At 37.8% G+C, this 16,412-nt stretch overlaps 1 protein-coding gene across 1 annotated transcript in view; it reads right to left on the reverse strand.

Annotated features, from left to right (window-relative positions):
* Positions 1–557: 557 nt before the first annotated feature.
* ZBTB11 (zinc finger and BTB domain containing 11) overlaps positions 558–16,412 on the reverse strand; it is a 40,063-nt gene continuing 24,208 nt past the window's right edge. The window contains exons 4-11 of the mRNA XM_029215051.1: positions 12,654–13,495; positions 12,273–12,452; positions 8,887–9,132; positions 7,196–7,340; positions 6,385–6,502; positions 3,658–3,816; positions 3,372–3,547; positions 558–2,760 (exon numbers count right to left, since the gene is read on the reverse strand). Coding sequence (XP_029070884.1) covers positions 2,243–2,760; positions 3,372–3,547; positions 3,658–3,816; positions 6,385–6,502; positions 7,196–7,340; positions 8,887–9,132; positions 12,273–12,452; positions 12,654–13,495 — 2,384 coding nt within the window. The 3' untranslated portion in view covers positions 558–2,242. The remainder of the gene's footprint in view (positions 2,761–3,371; positions 3,548–3,657; positions 3,817–6,384; positions 6,503–7,195; positions 7,341–8,886; positions 9,133–12,272; positions 12,453–12,653; positions 13,496–16,412) is intronic.

Consider the following 16,412-nt stretch of genomic DNA (forward strand, 5'->3'; position numbering starts at 1 on the left):
TTTAATCAGGAAGGAAGTCATCTGACAAAAACAAATCAATGTGTGCTTCTAAAAATGAATTATTATAAACTAAATAGAGAATTTTTCCCATGGAAATATAAAACTGAATTTTTGGAACCTTAACACTTATTTCTACACGTAATTTATGTAATTCTCTAAACACATTTAAATTATCCAAAGATGGCGGTTAATTGTACTACTTTTAATTTTGTGGTAAGATTAAGTGTAATAAGTCTTAATAGTATTATGTACTCTGTCAATGATTATTTTTTAATGCGTTCAATTCTCCTCCCCTTTAAAAACGGATTAACTCGGACTTCCCTGGTGGCGCAGTGGTTGAGAGTCCGTCTGCCGATGCAGGGGACACGGGTTCGTGCCCCGGTCCGGGAAGATCCCACATGCTGCAGAGCGGCTGGGCCCGTGAGCCATGGCCGCTGAGCCTGCGCGTCCGGAGCCTGTGCTCCACAACGGGAGAGGCCACAACAGTGAGAGGCCCACTTACCGCAAAACAAACAAACGGATTAACTCAATAACATATCAAATAACAGCAACTGATTTATGAGCTGAAAATAGTGACAAGCTCAACTCCAAAGCTTATGCCTTAAACAAGATTCAACATCTTTTATTTACATATTTATGACATACATTAATGGGTCTTATACAATTAACTAAATCTAATAACAATGGTGACAAGGGAACATAAAGACACAATTCCAAATTTTTGTCAGGTTGAAATACATTTTCACTAACTGAAAGATAATGATAAACAAGCAGCCATTGTAAAGTTACAGACTGTATGTTAATCCACTTAAAATTGAAAGTCAGCCACACAGCTATCAAAACAATGGGAAATTTGCAAATGCAAATATTACATATACAGGTACAATGCATGCATGGCATCACATTTATTCTTCGTCTTTTAAGCCACTTTTAAAGTAAACTGGAATACGCATCTTAATAATATATGTACATCAAGGCACATTCTTTTCTTGTGCTTTAGGAATGACTTACATGTGATCTGCTTGTATCTTAATTTTACAACTTATATTAGCTTCTAATACTTAGAAGTTTAATTTTAACAATTACAGCTTGAGTGGTAGTTTCCCAGGAGAGAAATGTGGCATCTCCCCGTGGCTATTTTGAAAAACGAGAAAACTGGATAGCTTAAAGAGGTGGGAATTTAAAAATCAAACACACAAATTAATTTAACTTTCAGGCAACTTTTAAAAAGAATTTAATTTTAACACTTTGGTGGGCCATAATCAATTTCTTTAAGTAGTATACTGTAATGAGGGCTGAAGAATTTTCAATATTCTGAAATTACTTAACAATTACATGGTATCCACAGGACCGCTGTAGATGTCTATATCGCTATCCTACTTCTAAACTGCAGTTCAACAAAATTGAACAATTAAACATGATACAAAAGCTGCAAACATACCAAACCTAGTTTTAACTTTTTTCCCATTTATCATCTTATGTAATCAAGGAGAAATTTCCCATCAACAGTTTAATAACAATGTTCTTTGCTCACGGTCAATTTACTTGCCTTGAAGGATAGTAGAGTAAGGCTTTAATAGGCATTTCATGCATTTTAATGGCATTTAAAAAAATCAGCTATTCATTTAGGGGTTCCCCATATAGATTAAGTACACTGTGCAAACTTGATTACAACATGTAACTCATTAAGTGCTTTAAAATAAAGAATCCCTGACTTTATAAGGGGTTAAAATAAATAGTAAGTCAAGAATCACAGATCTGAAGCATTTTTAAAAATGTAATATACTTAAGCATCGCACTAAAACGTTTTATATTAGAATTTTTAAACCATAAACAAGGCAAATGAAATCACAGAACCTCTATATTTTGAGAATAAAAGAGAAGAAAAGCCAACTAGTACAGCCTTTTAAACTCAAAGTATATAATAATGTCAAAATGCAAATGAAACTGTACGGTTTTTAATTTATTTAGTACAGTTCTTTATAAACATTAATTCATAAAAAGTATACCATGATAATCCACTGCCATCAAACAGATTTGTTTTCAATTTCTTTACAGTAAATGGACTTTTCTACAGAACCCATTAGCCAGACAAACCGTTTAGAAATGTTAAAACACCACCAAAACAGCCCAGAGCCTTGACGTACAAACTCTAGGCGGACAGCCACATAGTACTGTAAACAAATGTTCTGTGAGTTCAGTTTATGTGAGATGTCCCTTCTGTTCATCTCCATTACTACATTCACTCTGTTTCTGAAATATGGGCCACCTCTACTTCAACAGTCTGAATAGCTTCTGCAACTTCAGACAGCTTCTGTCCTTGCTGTTGTGCTAACACATAGTTAACCACTTGCATAATACTTTGGTCAGAAAGTGTAGATACTGACGGACATTCTTCAGTAGCTGCAACAGCTTCGAGAGCTTCCATAGTTTCTCCTGTCACTACCACAGTTTCAAGTTCTTGAGGACCGCTGTTTTCTTGTTCCTGCATATCTGCTGTTAAGATGCTAACAGCATGCTCCACTTGAGTTCCTTGGTTATGAAACTGAAGGGTATCTTTTTCCAGCATAATTTTGCAAGGCACATAATCTCTGTGGAATTTAGTCATATGTTTACGGAGTGTTCGAGCATCTATGTAGGCTTCACTACATACCGGACAGACATAGGGCCGTTCACCTGTATGTGTTCTGACGTGGCGTTTTAGAGATCGGGCATCAGCCCAAGCTACTCCACATGTTAAGCACTCAAATGGCTTAACTCCTATTAAAAAAAAAAGAAGAGAGGTGTATGTGTGGTGAGGTCCAAGTACCAAAATATATTACAGCTGCCTGATAAATAATGCTTTTCTTTTAAGTACAGTAGCCCATATAAATGTTTCTATCTTGACTATGGCGGTCTTTTATTTAGAACCAAATGGTTTCTCTTAGAATAAAGCAGATTCTGGATATAATCTCTCTAAAGATGTTCCTATTGACAGAAGTTACTGAGAGACAATCCTGAGGTTCTGTGAATAGTCTCTTTTAGCCTTCACAGCAATCCTATAATCCTAGGATAAAAAACCAGAAACTTCAAGTAGTCCATTCCAGCATAAAAATATTGATATAAAATATTAAGCTCACTAAAACAGGAATCTATCTATCTACAAAACAATTAGGTAGTCAGGTTCAGGATCACCTCTATCACTTGAATAAATCTTCCACAACATGGGATTAATCTCTTATTAAGGAAAGCGAGATAATAGGCAAGAGGAATGGTAAAAGGAGAATCACTACTGGACTGGCTTTTATTCTACTGAAAATTTTATATATATATATATATATATATATATATATATATATATATATATATAAAACTATATGAAGTATAGTTACCTCCATGGTTGTTCATGTGTCTCCTATACTCTCTCAGCTGAGTGAATTTTCTTCCACATTGTTCACACACCCGTTCCAGGTTTTGCTTTGCTCTTCCTTTTTTTCCATGGGTAGCTTTCTTTACATGCCTTCTGAACAATGCCTTTTCATAAAATTCTTTGCCACATATATTACACCTAAAATAAAGGAAAACCCCAAATTATTTTTTTCCAAAGCACCAGAATCCGTAATAATTAATCCAAGTACATTTATATCTCAAGTTTAGATCCTCCTCAGATTTACCCACCTGTAAGGCTCAGTGACAGAGTGAGACTTCACATGGGAATACCAATCTTTCTTCCAACTATAGCACTTATCACAAAATTGGCACTGGAATGGCTTCACACCAAGATGTTTGTTCATGTGCTGGCGAAGATCTCTAGCTTCAAAGAAACTTTTCTCACATCTGCAATAACAAAGTTCATTCACCCAACTGGATCATCTTATTCTTTTAAAAGAAGTTTCCAAGAACTCAGTATATTCTTGGGTTTCTAGAACTCCACAAGATAATCCCAATTTAAAACAAAAACAATTCTTACTATTCCAATCTTGCATCAAGGCTACAGGATCTTAAGTTCTTTTAGCTGCAGAGTACTAGAAACATTTTAGAAAGAATCCTGCACAGCTCCCAAGGGTTATCACAGGTGTTATTATTTTCTGTCTCCTCCTCAACCCCATCTGATCTCCCCTTTTTACATCCCTTTTCACCCTCTCCCAGTCTCTGTCCATCTATTGGAAGTAGGCCTCACTCTTGACCATAAGGATGGAGCAACTGACTTAGGCCTAGGTCAATCAGAGCACAGCATTCTCTTAGCTATAGTGATCGATTCACAGAAAACCAGATGCCTTAACCAGATCCAATGGTAGCGAACCTCAGGGCTTTTATAGGAACTACGAGAAAAGCAGCTTGACAATCTGGGAGTTGAGAGGATGTAAGGCTGAAATCATTGCCACTGCCTTGTCCATATGGAGTCTCAGAGGCATCAAGTGCTAATGAATCTGAAACCAGTTTACATTAAACCATTCAGACTCCTAGATTCGACTTTCATTCAAGTCAGTTTATTTTATTTTTAATTTTTTTAAAATAAATTTATTTGTTTTTATTATTGCCTGTGTGGGTCTTTGTTGCTGCGCGCGGGCTTTCTCTTTGTTGAGGTGGGACTACTACTTTTTTGTGGTGCGCAGGCTTCTCATTGTGGTGGCTTTTTTTGTTGTGGAGCATGGGCTCTAGGCGCACGGGCTTCAGTAGTTGTGGCACGTGGGCTCAGTAGTTGTGGCACACAGGCTTAGTTGCTCCGCGACATGTGGGATCTTCCCGGACCAGGGCTCAAACCCATGTCCCCCGCATTGGCAGGCGGGTTCTCAACCACTAAGCCAGGGAAGCCCTCAAGTCAGTTTAAATTGGGTTTTCTTATACTTGCAACTAAAAATGTATGAATAATAAACTATCTTTGTTTTAAAATAAGACTGATTATAGAGTGACATCAGCATATAGGGCAGAGTAGGTAACTCCAAAAGCCCATCCCTACATGAAAGCAGTAAACAAATGGGCAAAAACTGTCAGAATCAATTTTATTGGACCTCTGGAAACTAATTAAAAGTTTACAGTGACCAGGTAAATATTTAATCAAGAAAGCAATTGCTGAATCTTGGTAAGAGAGTTCTGTGGCATTTCAACTCACCTTGGCCCCATCCCCAGGCTCCTCAGCTCAGCAGACAGACTGCACTCCTGCTACGGGTCCCTAGTACCAGAGGAACTTATTCTCACAGAGCTGTAGTTGTTCTGAGCTATCTGATGACTCCTTGAGGTTACCCCTCAAAGGGTCTGCTTGTATTTACCCTAACTCTTCCAGGGCTGAGGACTCGGGGAGGGGTGGGGAGTAGAGAGGAGCAGATGGCTGGAAACACTTACAGGCAAATGTATTAGCCACAGCTGCTGGGGCAAGGAACAGCAGTTCGGTGCAAACAATATCCAAACCAAAAGCCTGTGAGGAAAAGGCTGGAGACCGAGATGCTTTGGGGAATGAGAGCTTTGAAAAACTCTCACATATTCCCAGGAATCTAGAAGTCCAAATATCTGCCCAGTGCTGGGCACATGCTCAGAAAAGACCTGAAAAGGCTCTATACTCTCACCAATGGCTGACTCTGCACAAACAGAAAGAGAAGACCAAGGCAGAACTGTAAACTGCCTGGCCTGAGTACTGAAGGCATTCTGGAATTAGTGGTGATGCTGACACAACACCGTGAATGTACTGAAAGCCACTAAACTGAACACTTTAAAATGATGAATGTTATGTTCTATGAACTTTTACTTCAATTATAAAAAAGATTTCAGGAGGCTTTGGAAAATGAAAAGAGGGAAAAAGGAATCTGAAGAAGGGAGAAATGAGCAGAGGGCCCAGTACTTCCGAGGAACTGCCTAGGAAGCATCTCTGGCTGGCACCAAGGGACCCTTCTTTCCTACAGTCCCTACTGTAGGAAAGAACTGGTTGCACATTTGAACAACTTCTTTAAATCATTTAAAATGAGTGACTTGTATGGTATGAAATTTGTGTCTAAATAAAACTGTTACATAAATAGGAACATCTAGAAAAAACAAACTGATAAAATCAAGAGTAAACAAATAACAGTTTAATATTATCTTCAAGTATTCTCCTTTTTCAGTTTTACTGAGGTGTAACTGACAAATAAAATTGTAAGATATTTAAAGTGTATAATGTGATTATTCAGTACATGTATACACTGTGAAAGGAATCCTCCCACTTGTTAACACACCCATCACCTCAGATATATATACGTGTGTGTATAATTACATATGAATATTCAAGTTCCTACTCTCTTAGCAAAATTCAATCATATTATACAGTGTTATCAACTATAGTCACCTCAAATATTTTCTTTTGAAACAACTTTCAAATAAACTGAGTAAGAACACAAGGAAATTAATTGAATGGTTCACATATTAAATACTTACTGAGTACAATGATAGCCTCGAACTTCAGGCTTTGGTTGGTGTTTCTTTAGGTGCTTGCTGAGCCCAGAGCCCCTGTGAAAAGACTTTCCACAAACTGAGCAAAGGTACTTGGACTCTCCTATAAAAAATAAAAACCATGTTACAAATCCAGCAATCAGGTGCTCTTCCAACAGAATGCTTTACGTTGTATTTCAGAAGTTATTTTATCAAGTGGGCACGGAAGCTGTAACATTTGGCATCCACCTTCTAAGAATAACAAACTATGTCAAAATCCCTATTTTCTCTCAACCAGAGTACTAGAGAGGCTACTACTACTACCCACAGAATGTGATAGGCTTGCATGATCATCTCGATTATAACAGTGTAGAGTTGTATACAAGTTCTAGAGCAGATTATCTACCCTTCATCAGCCATTTTCCACATAACTGCTTTAAACACCTGAAAATAAGTATACGTGGACTAAAAGTTCTAATAAAATTATAAGCCACATACCATGCTGACAGTTACATCTGTCTACTGCTTAACTTTTTAAAAGCAAGACCATTTCTTTAGGTGCCTGGATTTAATACTCAGTACACATTTTTCTGCACTGACTGAAACAAAATTTTTACACAAATAAGATAGCTCTAAAACTAGATTATAAGAACAACTTTTAAACTTTACTCTAAAAGAAAAACACAAAAAAACAAAAAAAACCTTTACTCTCATTAATAAAAAACTGCACACATACAGTCATCTTACAGCATAATCAATATACTAGTAAATTAATAGTATATAACATGTAACTATGTCAATATAAGTTTCTCATTACCCGTGTGAATACTCATATGTTCCTGAAGACTCCGTTTGGTAACAAATGACTTAACGCATAGTTCACACTGGAACTGCTTTTGTGATTGATGGAGACTCTGGTGTAATTTTAGACCGTGCTTGTAGATGAAAGTCTTTCCACAGACCTAAGAGAGCACAGGTGTTTAAACCAGTAAAACAGAAAAAGAGGTAAGGGCTGTTTCTGAAGAATGAGGACACAGAATCTACTATGCTATTTTAAATTAAAAACTTAAATTATAAACAAAATGACAAAGTTAAAGTTGATACAAGGGCCAAGGATTTTAGCTGGTTGATCATCTTCTGATTCCGTAGTTAACCAATATTGCTATTTTTCTTACACCCATGAGATCACTAGAAGAACTCAAAACAGTACCCAAAAAAACCTCATACTGTCCTTTGTGAGACTGGTAAACAATATATCTTATATTAAAAGAGACATGGGAGCTTAATCAAGAACAATATACTCAACTCCTGCTATACCAACTAGAACAGTGCTTCTTAAACTCTCTATGATGAAGAACCAGTTTTTTTCTTTCCCCAATCTATTAGGGAGAGATTTTTGTTAAACACAATGAAAATGTCACAGTATCAAATTGCCATGACAGTTTCTACATGCCTATTCTCCATCTTTGCACTTATCTTTTATGGACTACACATTTTGAGTAGTGCTACACCAGAAGACCAGAGGCCCAATTAACACTTAGTTTTTAAATATATGAATAAAATGATGCTTAGGACTTGGCTTCAAAATAACTGAAGGGAGGGGGAAGTAAGGGAGTGAGAGACAGTACATATAAAATACAACTGACCATAGATAACCAACAAGGACCTACTGTATAGCACAGGGAACTACACTCGATATCTTGTAATAACCTATAATGGAAAAGAATCTAAAAAAGAATGAATGGATGAATGAATAAATAAATAACTGAATCACTTTGCTGAACACCTGAAACTAACACAACATTGTAAATCAACTATATTTAAATTAAAAAAAAAAATCCCACAATTGACCATGTGTTGATAACTATTAAAGCTGGGTGAAGAGTACATGAGGGTTTATTCTACTCTCTTACATTCTTTTTTCTTATAATACGAAGCTTAAGAAACGAAAGAGAGAGAGAAAAACATTTAAAAATTCACTGGTTCCAAAACTGTTTATTAATAAAAATAGTGGGTCATCCTTATATGCAAGGCTATAGGTGCTACTAGAAATTTTTCACCGTTGCAAATAGCCCAAAGCTGGCTTATCACAGGATTCTTTACCCAGGAATCACATTTTGGCATTTAGTCTTCAGCTCTAGAGAAGGACACATAGCTTAGGCAGAATTTCTACTAAGATGTGTTTAACTCACAGGTTCCTTCCCAAGCCAGGTTGGTCCTACTGAACGTTAAGGGATGACTGAGATGATGAATTGGTTATTCTCACCCAGTATCGCTCTGAATCCTAGCAAGTTTCCCGAACATCCTAAATAGATTAATTTCAAGTTACAACTTCAGCCAAATTAAAGAACAGAACTGGGACTCACCCTCGACCTAGGCAACAAACTGAAAAAGTTATGGACTTCCTGTGACATTTTACAAAAGTGATGTGACACCAGAATCAACCAGTCTTATCACCAGTTATGTTCCAATCTTCTTTAAATAACAAAATAAATATAATGGCTTTACCTGGCATGCATGTGGTTTTACCCCTGTGTGCTTTAACATATGTATTCGAAGAGAATATAATTTAGGTAATGTCCTTCCACATATCGAACATATAAATTCGCGTTTGGTTCTGCCCTTCTCAGATGATGATCCTGATGCCTCATTAGGTGCAGAACTGGAAGAGGATGAAGTAGGTGCATCTTTCCTGGTATGTCGAATAAGGTGTGCTCTCAAGGAGGCACTGTACTGAAACTGTTTCTTACACAACTAAAAGAAAAAGTAAACAAAATTCTGCCTGAATGTATTTCCATCACAAATGTTAAGTGAAACTCAATTTGTACTTCAACATTCCATATCTTTGTTACAATTATATCACTCAATAAACATATATACTATGTAAAAGACAATATGCTAGGTACCACACTATAGAAATGAAAGGGACAGACCCAGCCTCTATTCTGCAAAGATTTATAATCTAACCACAAAAACAGGATTTATATGTAAATAGGTGAAAGATCAATACTTAGGAAGAGGGAATAATCAGAGTATAAGGAAAGGCGTCATCACCGAGGCTCGGTCTTGAAGGAATGGTAAGACACAGACAAAGACAAGAATACTATTATTATATGAGTACTAACAGTTGTTAGGAAGAGCAAAAATAGGGGCTGGAAAAAGTAGGAAGATAAAACTGTGATAGTCTTTGGGTTTTACCCTGTACTTGTTGGGTATTCCTGAAAGCTTCTGTTCTTTATTTTAAAATCAGAGTTATTTATAGTCATGATCTACAAAACTTTTTTTTAATAAGTAAAACTGGCCTCTTGGTTCACTACTCTACTTTTTTGACTCTTTCTTAATGATTATCTCTGTAATTCTGAGTAATATGAATAATAGGAAGTGACTCCTTTACCTCTCCACTCTCTACACGTACATGATCCTTCCCATTACCATACACTTTCTCAATACAGCTTTATGATCATTTTGATGAGATCAATTTCAGTGCTTACATTATCTGGATGACATACATGTTATTACAGCTGGACCATACAGAATGAGTCTCTTTCCTTTCGTTTCCTTTTCGGTTTTATTTATCTTTGTATTTACTGCTAATTCATCATCAAACCTTTCTCTCAACTGTCTATTGGGAGAAGGTTTAAAACATCACCTTGTGGGAGATCGCTGTCAAAGCACTACGTTGGTGTTCCAGACTGGGGCGGTTGTTTCCCACGCTTGGACTCTACAGATTGGACCCCATGTTTCCCGTTTCCCATGTCTTGCTCATTTTAGAGGAATACCTCTGCCGACAGCTTCCTGAGAAAGGGAGTTTGGGAGGTAAAACTTTGCAGACCTTGCATGTCTGAAACTGTTCTTATTCTACCATCATAAATATAGTTTGAATACTGATTCCAAGTTAGAAATCATTTTCTTTTATAATATTAAAGATATTGTGCCTTTGTCTTCTAACTTCCACTGTTGCTGCTGAAAGGCCTGAAGCTATTCTGACCCTTATCCTTTCTCTCTTGTAATTTATAAGATTTTCTTTGTACCTTGATTCTGAAATTTCATAATATATCTTGGTATAGATTTATTTTCACCCATGATTCTGGACACTGAACGCACCCCTTTTAACAAGGAAACTTCTATTTTCAAGTTCTCAAATTTTTTTTCATTGCATTAATGATTTCTTTCTCTCCATGCTGTTTGGAATTATCTGGATATTAGAAGACAACCTAGACCAATCCTCTAAAATTTCTTTCACTCCCATTTTTACCTTGTCTTTTGCTTTATTTTCTGGGTGATTTAGCCAATTGTATTTCCTAACTTTTCTATTTTTATATGTGTTATTATGTATTTTATTCCTAAGAAAAACTCTTCTGTTCTCTTGATGTGTCCTTTTAAAAACACAGTACATGGTTATTGTTTTACTGATGTAATTGTTTTATTTATCTCTAATATAAATCATAGTTTGTGGTTTGGGTTGTGTGTGGGGGGGTGTTTGAGTTTTCTTTTAACTGCATAGTATTGGATTCCTCAAAGTTGTTTTTTTGCTTGAAATATTTGTGAGTCTGTATAACTGATGTCTATTCACATTTCAAAATAAGACATTTAAAAACCGATTGGAACTTGTGTGTAAGCAGAGGAGTAAACTGTTAACCACAGGCTTTAATGAGCAGTATCTTTAGATCTTTTGTTATCAGACTTCGGATTTCTCACCTTTAAGAAATCCTTCTATTTTAAGATTAAGGGTTTGGTTGTTAATATTCTGGAACTTGAGTAGGGAAAGAGAGCTTGAAAGGATTCAATATTCAGTATATATGCTTTTACGTTCCCTTGTTTGGTATATAGTACATTCACCCTCATTATTCACAGTGTTCCCTAGAGCAGTGGTGGGTTTTATCTTTTTCAGAGAGTAGAAGATGGATCTTTGGCTGAAGGCATGGTGGTAGTGATTTACTTACTTCTTAGAAAGACTTTCTAGGGACTTCCCTGGTGGCAAAGTGGTTAAGAGTCCGCCTGCCAATGCAGGGGACTCGGGTTCGAGCCCTGGTCCAGGAAGATCCCACATGCTGTGGAGCAACTAAGTCTGTGTGCCACAACTACTAAGCCTGTGCTCTAGAGCCTGCATGCCACAACTACTGAAGCCCGTGCGCCACAACTACTGAAGTCTGCGCACCTAGAGCCCATGCTCTGCAACACGAGAAGCCACCGCAGTGAGAAGCCGGCGCACCACAATGAAGAGTAGCTCCCGCTAGCTGCAACCCAGAGAAAGCCCATGTATAGCAATGTAGACCCAACGCAGCCAGAAAAAAAACCAAAACAGACTTTCTAACAACCAGACTCATCTCTACTTTCAAGGTAGCTAGTACCATTAATTTCTGAGCCTTTTGGTAGTTCTGCAATACAATTTGGATTGATTCTTAGCTTTCCATACTGAAAGCCTGGGAATGAGCCCTTTCAAATCTGCTGAATCAATGACTCCATCTAGGGACTTCCCTGGCAGTCCAGTGGCTAAGACCCTGTGCTTCCACTGCAGGGGGGTACAGGTTCTATCCCTGGTTGGGGAACTAAGCTACCACATGCCGCATGGGGCAGCCAACAAACAAACAAAAAACACTCCATCTATTTATCAGAATCCAGAATTTAGTTGCTAAGGTCTCCTGTTCTTTTTGCCTTTCTATGAGCTTTTTAAAAAGATCGTTTTACTGTTGTCTTACTAGGGTATCAAGAAGAAGCAGAGGTAAATATTTTTTGGCAAGAACATGACATGTACAAATCAGAAGATAACTCTTACGGCAATATAAGGGAGACAGAAGAGAGAACACAAATGGCAGGATAATAATGAAGCAGTAAATTGGATTCTATTTATAATGAAGTTATAGCCATCTATAATTAGCTTTCCAGATACTTACTGGACACTTGTAATCTCTAGCTCTTTCATGTTTCAGTATGTGCTTTATAAGAGCATATCGTCTCTGAAAAACCATTCCACATTCCCCACATTTATGGGATGCTTCTTCTTCGGTATTCTCTTTAGCATCTCTTTTTGGTTGTTTCATCTTTTTTCCTCTTTGAACTAATTTCTGAGCCACCTAATTAAAGAACAGAAAACACAATCTAAATAAATTAACTATCTCAAATTCACATTATCTTAATATTGGTATTTAAAACATTAAATTGCTTTCCTGCATCCACTCCCCTTCCCCCCAAGATAATTATCACCATAAGTTTAACTGCAGAATGTTTTCAACTTAAAGCTAAAACTACAAAGGTAAACTCTTTTTTCATCATACCTGTTGAACTGCTGACTTGGAAATGGCTTTCCGTTTCTGCAGCTTCTTCTCCATTCCTTTGTGTAGTCGGATATATCCCCCTTCGTTAACAGAGCGCTGCCGAAGCCTGCTTCTGTAAGTATCATCATCATCGGGACTATGGTCTGTCTGTGCTGTCGGTTCAACTAGATTTTCCTGATCTTTTAAAGACTGGCCAAGGTTCTGCCTATGCTCTGAGATATCTTCAGCACAGATATCCTCTGTTGCTGTATCATTTCCCATATTACTGTTTTCTGGAGAGCTACTGATTACATTCTCTTTTGAAAGCTTAGGATGAGTATCAGAGACTGTGCCATCTTCTCTGCTGTTTAAAGTTTCTAGTTCTGTCTGGCTGTTTTTCGTTACTAAATCAACAGACTCCATTTCAGGATGGGAATCAGTTACACAGCCTACAGGTGACAGAGCAGCTTCGGTCTGTGAAGAAACCTGGGGCTCAGGCTGTTGTCCTAGCTCTCCATTCTGCTCTGGCAATTCTCCGTTCACCAGCAGTACAATTTCACAATCCCCAAGTTCAGTGGATAAAGTTGTTGTGGTTCCCTCGTTGTTAGCCACAGGAGGTGCTGTACCTCCATTTTGTTCTGGTAAGTCCTGTGTAGATGTAACTGTTTGTACCTCACCCTTCTTATATACTGTTAGCTGCTTCTCTTCCATTAGTTTATGTACACTTTCACAGATTTCTAAAACTTCTGACATGAAAAGATGACGAGCCAAGATGGCTACATCAGCCATGCTACAGAAGTCAAAACTTAGCACCGAAGTATAGGCAAATTCCAGTAAAGGAAGGAAGCTTGCCTTACAAAAGCCTATGCGAAACAAGAAAGATGAAAGACAAAAAAGTCAAATCACCACTAAAACACCTTGTAGAAACAATTACTGTATAATTATGACAATATAAAATAGAATATAAAGGCAAATATGACCATTTATTCTGCAATTAAATATCCTGGATTTGTTTTGAGTTCTGGTTGCTTATTAAGCCTTGACTAACTAACTTCTATGAGCCGAGTCTCTCAATACCTAAAATAGAAAATAATATCACACTTACTGCCTCAAAGAGTTGTTGTAAGGCAGTCATTTTCAAAATGTACTCCTTAGAACCCCGGGGGTTCCTCAAATTCCCCTCAAGAATCATCTGCTGGAGAATGGAGGGTAAAAAAAGAGAGGGAGGCAGGTGAGTAGGCAGGGTTCAACCAACCTGTCCCCTAACCTCACTGCAGTAAGTATAGCTGTATATTTTAATAATAGAAGTCCATATAAAAATTTGACTGTAAACAGAGGGTTCTACTATTAAAAACTTTAAAACAAGGTCTACAGCAGAGGGTCAGCAAAATTTTTCTGTATAGAATTAGATAATAAAGATTGCAGGCCATAAAGTGTCTGTTGCAACTACTTAATTCTGCCATTGTAGCTGGAAAGAGAAGCCATATATTATAATATGTATACAAATGGGCATGGCTATGGTACAATACAACTTTATTCAGAAAAAGGGAGGGAAAGGAGGACTGGCGGCCTTTGGGTTATAGGTTGCTTATCTTTGTTCTAAGGAATAAGACAATTACTATACACATGAGGTATTAGGTTCTCATTTTATGCGAGAAAATAAGATCAGTTTATTTCTAAGTTCTCAGTACTTCACTTTCGAAACCCATTTTTAAAATTCACATGATTCAAATATCAGAAGATTACACAGTGAAAAGTCCAACTCCATCTCCATAACCAGAATGATTAAGAATTTGTACAGATTTTTAGAGTCTTTATACAGTCAAACAAATACTCTTATGCCTCCTTCTTATAGTAGGTGTTATACTACACATACTTTTCTGTGCCTTGCTTTTCTCATGTAATAATTTATCTTAAGAGATCTTTTATTAAAATACAGGGAGCCAAAGCAACCTTTTAAAAACTCATGTTTGCTAACTCCCTGCTGGCTCAGTGGTTAGGACTCTGCGCTTACTGCTGCAGGGGCAACGGGTTCAATCCCTGGTGAGAGAACTAAGATCCCGCAAGACATGCAGCATGGCCAGAAAACCCCCAAAACCAAAAAACTCATGTTTGCTGTGTTTTTCAGTTTTGACTCAACATACATAAAATGTGGTCCTTTTATATAGGCAAATAGTGGATAAACAAGTAACAAGCATACAGGGAAACCTTAAACTGTGAGATCTATTAGGATTCAGGTTGAAAGCTGGGGAGACTACACATCAACATGACCATCATAGCTAATTCAGCCATTCCTAGGAAAGCTGATAATCAAGCAGGCTAAAGTCATATTAATACTGCTACCAATTATGAAACCGGGTTAAATAAGGTTGAGGTAAGAAAGAATATTTCTTAAAAAAAAAGCAACAGATACCAACAAAATAATGTATTTTGGTCTTTTACCTAGTACCTTTTTAATTTCTAAGTTGAAGTCATAAGAAAAATTTTCCATGAAAGAAATAACTCTGCTCCAAGTAACTTTAAATATCAAAAACCATTTTGTCCCAAAGATACAAGTCAAATGTTTACTGTAAAATGCTATAAAACACAAAAGAAAATAAGATAAAAAAACCACTCATAGGGGCTTCCCTGGTGGCGCAGTGGTTGAGAGTCCGCCTGCTGATGCAAGGGACACGGGTTCGTGCCCCGGTCCGGGAGGATCCCACGTGCCGCGGAGCGGCTGGGCCCGTGAGCCATGGCCGCTGAGCCTGCGCGTCCGGAGCCTGTGCTCCGCAACGGGAGGGGCCACACAGGAGTGAGAGGCCCGCGTACCGAAAAAAAAAAAAAAAAAAAAAAAAACCACTCATAATCCTATTGCCACAAGATAATTTTGATATTTTGTTTTTACTCCTAGCCTTTTTATGTACACATACACACACTCTGGAAAACATTTTAATCAAAATAAAAGGGGCGGGACTTTCCTGGTGGCACAGTGGTTAAGAATCCGCCTGCCGATGCAGGGAACACAGGTTTGATCCCTGGTCCAGGAAGATCCCACATGCCGCGGAGCAACTAAGCCCATGCGCCACAACTACTGAGCCTACACCCGAGAAGCTGTGAGCCACAACTATTTGAGCCTGCGTGCCACAACTACTGAAGCCCGCGTGCCTAGAGCCTGTGCTCCACAACAAGAGAAGCCACTGCAATGAGAAGCCCGTGCACCACAACGAAGGGTAGCCCCAACTCGCCACAACTCGAGAAAGCCCGTACGTAGCAATGAAGACTCAATGCAGCCAAAAATAAATAAATTTATTAAAAAATAAAAAAGACATGACACCCTAAAATTCCTAGAAAAGAACATAGGCCAAACATACTCTGACATAAATTGTACCAATGTTTTCGTACGTAGGTCAGTCGCCCAAGGCAATAGACATAAAAGCAAAAATAAACAAATGGGACTTAAACTTACAAGCTTTTGCATAGCAAAGCAAACCATAAACAAAATGAAAAGACAATCTATGGAATGGGAGAAAATACACGCAAGAGATGTGACTGACAAGTGCTTAATCTCCAAAATATACAAACAGCTCATACAATTCAACAAAAACAAACAACCCAATCAAAAAATGGGCAGAAGAACTAAATAGACATTTCTGCAAAGAAAACACAAAGATGGCCAATAGGTTTATGAAAAAATGCTCAAGGGACTTCCCTGGTGGTCCAGGAGCTGGAACTCCGCACTCCCAATGCAGAGGGCCTGGGTTTGACTCCGGGTTGGGCAACTAGATTCCACATGCTGCA

Source organism: Monodon monoceros, unplaced genomic scaffold, assembly GCF_005190385.1.
Source record: "Monodon monoceros isolate NGI ecotype Baffin Bay Population unplaced genomic scaffold, NGI_Narwhal_1 Super_Scaffold_11, whole genome shotgun sequence".
In the NCBI taxonomy this organism is placed as follows: domain Eukaryota; kingdom Metazoa; phylum Chordata; class Mammalia; order Artiodactyla; family Monodontidae; genus Monodon; species Monodon monoceros.